The following is a 5,000-nucleotide window of genomic DNA, read 5'->3' as shown; positions in this document are numbered from 1 at the left end:
GCACCCCACATCCCTCTTTCCTTGTCTCTCTCATACTAACACACACACAGCTTCTCTAGTTAATCAAACGGAAGTAAATATTTCTGACAAAAGTTCGAGAAATTTTAAACCAAACCAAATTTTAAACCCAATATATTTAAGTGTATACTGCAAATGTTTACCCATTGTAAGAGTAATTATATTTGATCAGGACTGCTGGAACCGAAGATGTAAACATGGTTTCATCTTGGACAGTTGGTCCTCTTCCTCGCTAGAAATGGCCAGTGTTGAGAAGTTAAAAACAAATTGACAAAAATAAAAGATTAGGGAACCTGTACAATCAGGTACAAGTGCTGCAGTAGAGCACTCATTGATTGACAATGACAACTGAGAACTTCATTTCCCCACTGTTCTCCAGTCTCATCTGTCTGTCTATAGGATGAATCACAGGTCATGTCCTCAAGTGCATTTATAACCCAGTTTGGGCCTTTTCTCATTTCCTGGTGAAACGTACACCGACTCCTCCCGCTCGAGGTCTCAGAGCAGGTCAGCCTCAGAGCAGGGGTTCTCCTTGCTCTCTGTTCTGTGTGTGTGTGCGTGGTGTGTATATGGATTGGGTCTGGTAGTGTGTGTGTGTGTGTGTGTGTGTGTGTATGTGTGTGTGTGTGAGACTGTGTGTGTGTGTGTGTGTGTGTGTGTGGTGGGGGAGATATGAACCCAGGGGCCGTCTGCTCCTACTGCAGGGATCCTCTTTCAGTCTTCACACATGCCAGAGCAAACTGGAACCTCTATCATAACAAACTCGTCTTTGCTGTAATTGCACACACTCAGGGGCTGCTCAAACCCTCCCTGTGCAGTTCATAACACTCTCAACCATAACGGGAGGTTAGATAAATGTAAGATTTGGGGTCAGAGGTCATATTAGTGTGTAGGGTAACTCTCAGGGTCGGGGTTATCAACCTGAGGGGAGGCAGGAGGGTGGAAGCAGTCCCAGTTCCCCGTGGGCCATGTGAAAGATCCCGGAGGGCACCGTGTTTGACTTGGCAGGCGTGGTGTTGAGCATCAGAGGGCGGCACCGTGCCAGTCGTGGTCTCCTGCGAGGACGAGCCTCGTCTCCGCCCACAGCCTTTCATCAGATGAACGACGTCTCTGGGGCATGGCTCAGGCCACCTGGGTCCAGCCCATCTCAGTGTGTCGACCGAAAAAATGTGAGTCGCAGTAAAGCGCACCCCCCCCCCTTCCTCCCTCGACCCCCCCCCCTGCCTTCCCCCGCCTCCCCCTCAATCATTCTCTGTGTCCCTTGGGAGGGACCTCCTGTGTTTAGACTAGCCCATGTGATGAGAATACCAATGTGAAGCACAAGCAGTAACCAGAGGGGTAACTAGAGCCACCCGTCTGAGAGAATCCCAGTCTTGTCCTCGTTCTCAGCTTAGCTTGTTGACATGGTGTTCACTGAGCTGGATGAAAGGAGACTGGGGGATCTTACACGCTGACCGGCTGCTTCTCTTCACTTTCTAACGATTGGAATCGTCATCCTTATTAGCTAAACAGCTTTTGTTCTTGCGTTCTCTTCAAGGCGTGCCAGGCTTGAAGGACAGCTCATGTGTTTGGGAGAACTGCCTTGAGCTGGTGTTGCAGTCGTGACTTGCTTTCGGTCTCTCTGGAAGCAGCAGTCATCCGTGTTCCTGTGGGCCTGTTCTGCTCATGTGTGTAGGAGTGTCATCTCCGACATACATCCCAGGAATGTGACGACCTGTTTATTGGTCATCTGAGACGTATGACTTCCACACGGTGCCCTGGACCCACCGTGTATAACTCAAACCACGTTGGCAAACGGCTTACTTGCTCTGTGTAGAGAAAGAGATCCTGAAAAAAACATCCTGTCACAATCTCTCGGGGTCTGCATGACTTGTCTCTTTATAGTCATGAGGTTCTGCGTTATAAATGCCCACGTGCATCAAAGCACATGCACTTTCACTGACTCCACACAGGAGTCTGGTATCAGAGCGCTGTGTTTAAACCTGCGAGGGCAGGACAATGCTTCCCTTGTGTCAGGAAGTATCCCTCTGCCTCTTCCTGTTAGAAGGGCTTTCTGACCCTGACACGGTGTTCATAGATGTAGCACCTTCCCTGTCCGTCTGACCTCGCTAGGTAAACAACCAGGGTTGGTGCTGCAGGGGAGTGGAGAGGGGTGGAGGGGAGTGGAGAGGGATGGAGAGGGATGGAGAGGGGTGGAGAGGGATGGAGGGGTGGAGGGGTGGAGGGGTGGAGGGGGATGGAGGGGTGGAGGGGGGTGGAGGGGGGGAGGGAAGGGGAGGGGGGTGGAGGGGGGGAGGGGGATGGAGGGGGGTGGAGGGGGGTGGAGGGGGGGAGGGAAGGGGAGGGGGATGGAGGGGTGGAGGGGGATGGAAGGGGTTGAGGGGGGTGGAGGGGGGTGGAGGGGTGGAGGGGAGGGGAGTGGAGTGGAGGGGGGGAGTGGAGGGGGGTGGAGGGGGGAGGGGAGGGGGGAGCAGCTGTGTGTTGCTCATCAGCAGGGCTGAATGGGGTGTCAAAGCCTATCCAGCGATGGCTCACCCTGGAGTAGGGCTTTGGGGGGAGGGAGAGAGGGGTGTGTCTCTGCTCAGCCCAAGGTGAAAGGGTGCCACAGACTCACAGACGAGTCGCTGCCCAGCAACAAACCTGACCCTCTGAGGGCTACAAGCAGCCACTCGTAGGGATACATGCAGTCTGGAAAACGATTCAACTCTCATCTACCCTCTCTGTTTCTGTCCTTCTCTCTCTCGAACTCTCTCATCTCCCTATCTAGTTTTCTCTCACTTTGTTGCTCACTCTCTCCGGACTTTCCATCTGTATGTGATTTAAGCTGACGCTCTGGGAAGGCAGATCCAGAGAGAGAGAGACGGGGGGGGGGGGGGGAGTTACAGCAGAGGGAGGGAGAGCCGGAGGGAGGGACGAAGGGAGGAAGTTCACAGTTAGTTCCACAGGACTGGGGCTGTCGCAGGCAACTCTCTGCATCTGGAGGTCGGGCCAGTGAAAAAGTTCTAACCAGCGGGTGCAGCGCAGCGAGGGAGGGAGGGATCTGCAAACTGCCGCCCCACAGAGACTCTACTGTAGCCAGGGCAGACAGTCAGACAGACAGACAGAGGCAGAGAGAGACACACACACAGAGAACAAGAGAGAGAAAGCAGCGCTCCCCTGGACTAACACAGACATGGCAGGCAGATCTTGGCCCTGGCTCTGCCTTCTCTCCATCCTCCTCGGGCTCGTTGGACCAGCCGCTGCCGTCAGTCTGCCTTGGGATCAGCGCTCGGTTGTGACAGTAAGACCACTCCTTTTGGATTAGTTTTCCCCTGATTGTCTGGTGCCTTAGCATGACTGTGTTTACAGTAGTAAAACTGAAACTGGAGAAGTGTTCTTTTAAACTTTTTCTGTTGGTTTTTCCTGCGTAGCCCCTGTTTTATTATCGCTGGTAATCGTGACTGCTGAAAGTGCTGTTGTCAAATTCAGCGCGGAGGACAAAAATGTGTTGCTCTTCTTCTGCTGGGGGTTTGTGAGATGGTAACTAGAAGCAGGCTCACTCTGAGAACCCACAGCCTCCAGGAGCACTTCACTCTCAATGGGAGGTGGAGGTTATTGAAAGCAGCCCAGCCTCAGTCCTGGCCTCAGCCTCAGCCCTGGCCTCAGCCCTGACCTCAGCCCTGGCCTCAGCACTGGCCTCAGCCCTGGCCTCAGCCCTGGCCTCAGCTCTGGCCTCAGCCCAGGCCTCAGCTCTGGCCTCAGCTCTGGCCTCAGCCCTGGCCTCAGCTCTGGCCTCAGCTCTGGCCTCACCTTCAGCCTCAGCCCTGGCCTCAGCCCTGGCCTCACCTTCAGCCTCAGCCCTGGCCTCAGACCTGGCCTCAGCCCTGGCCTCACCTTCAGCCTCAGCCCTGGCCTCAGCCCTGGCCTCACCTTCAGCCTCAGCCCTGGCCTCAGCCCTGGCCTCAGCCCTGGCCTCACCTTCAGCCTCAGCCCTGGCCTCAGCCCTGGCCTCAGCCCTGGCCTCAGCCCTGGCCTCAGCCCTGGCCTCACCTTCAGCCTCAGCCCTGGCCTCAGCCCTGGCCTCAGCCCTGGCCTCAGCCCTGGCCTCAGCCCTGGCCTCAGCCCTGGCCTCACCTTCAGCCTCAGCCCTGGCCTCAGACCTGGCCTCAGCCCTGGCCTCACCTTCAGCCTCAGCCCCAGATGAGGTCTATATCACTCTCCATGGGCCTCTTGGCCCCCTGGCAGAGTCCTAATGAAAACCAGCTGCCAAATGTTGAGCAACAGTGCAACAGAGTGTTTGGGGAGTGCTCGCTGGAGTCAGAGCATGAGAAACAATGGAGAAGTGGGGAGGTCTTAAGTCCCAGGGGCCTGTTTCCTGTCTCGGGGTACACTAGAAGGGGCATCGGTGTTGAGGCCTCCCTCCCAGACACAAGCCAGACAATGTGTCCATGCGCAAGGGTTATTATGTTGTGTATCGCAGTGCATTGTGGAAGAAGTCACCAGTGTTGAATTGTTTAGGCTAATTTTGTTTTGTAACGCTGAGAAAATAAGTGGTAAAGAAGTGGATCCCCCGCTGTGTCTAAATCAATCTTCCTCGTCTTTACTGGGTGGGTTGAGAATGTTTGTTTCAAATGTTTATCTGAGGCTTGTGATAACAAGCTCCCTGCAGACTTATCCTCTCTGCTCCCTTATTGGTTGATGATGGACTTCCCATGACCCTGCCCTCCTCTCTCCCAGCCTCAGTATCTTCAGGAGGCTTCACCACTGAGCCCTCTAAACCCTGCTCCAGTGCCAAACCAAATACCCTGTCTAAGCCCTGCTCCCCTGGTTGAGAGGCACACAGAAGGCACAGCAGGAGAACGGGCAGAGACAGTCATGGACGCTCTATCACACAGCCCCAGGCTCTAACAGCATGTTTGCTTTGGACAGAACTCCAGCACGGTCCTCGTTCGTGTCGTTCTGCTGGAAAGCCACCATATTTGTTTTGTACCGTCTGCATCTCA

At 54.7% G+C, this 5,000-nt stretch overlaps 1 protein-coding gene across 5 annotated transcripts in view; it reads left to right on the top strand.

The window, feature by feature from the left end:
- The window catches only part of lama4 (laminin, alpha 4), a 35,501-nt gene that overhangs the window by 11,118 nt on the left and 19,383 nt on the right, over window positions 1-5,000 (top strand). The window contains exon 1 of one of the 5 annotated variants that reach the window (XM_084700739.1): window positions 714-1,187. The exons of 3 other annotated variants lie outside the window; for them this stretch is intronic. In XM_084700739.1, the coding sequence (XP_084556865.1) occupies window positions 1,116-1,187 (72 nt within the window). In that variant the 5' untranslated portion in view covers window positions 714-1,115. Of the gene's footprint in view, window positions 1-713; window positions 1,188-2,995; window positions 3,299-5,000 lie in introns of those variants that run through there. One more of the 5 variants, XM_084700738.1, reaches the window with a different exon arrangement.

The sequence above is a fragment of the Hypomesus nipponensis genome, chromosome 6, assembly GCF_054491055.1.
Source record: "Hypomesus nipponensis isolate SF chromosome 6, ASM5449105v1, whole genome shotgun sequence".
Lineage (NCBI taxonomy): Eukaryota > Metazoa > Chordata > Actinopteri > Osmeriformes > Osmeridae > Hypomesus > Hypomesus nipponensis.
The sequence above is the reverse complement of the archived record's forward strand: the minus strand, read 5'-3'. Positions and strand labels throughout refer to the sequence as shown.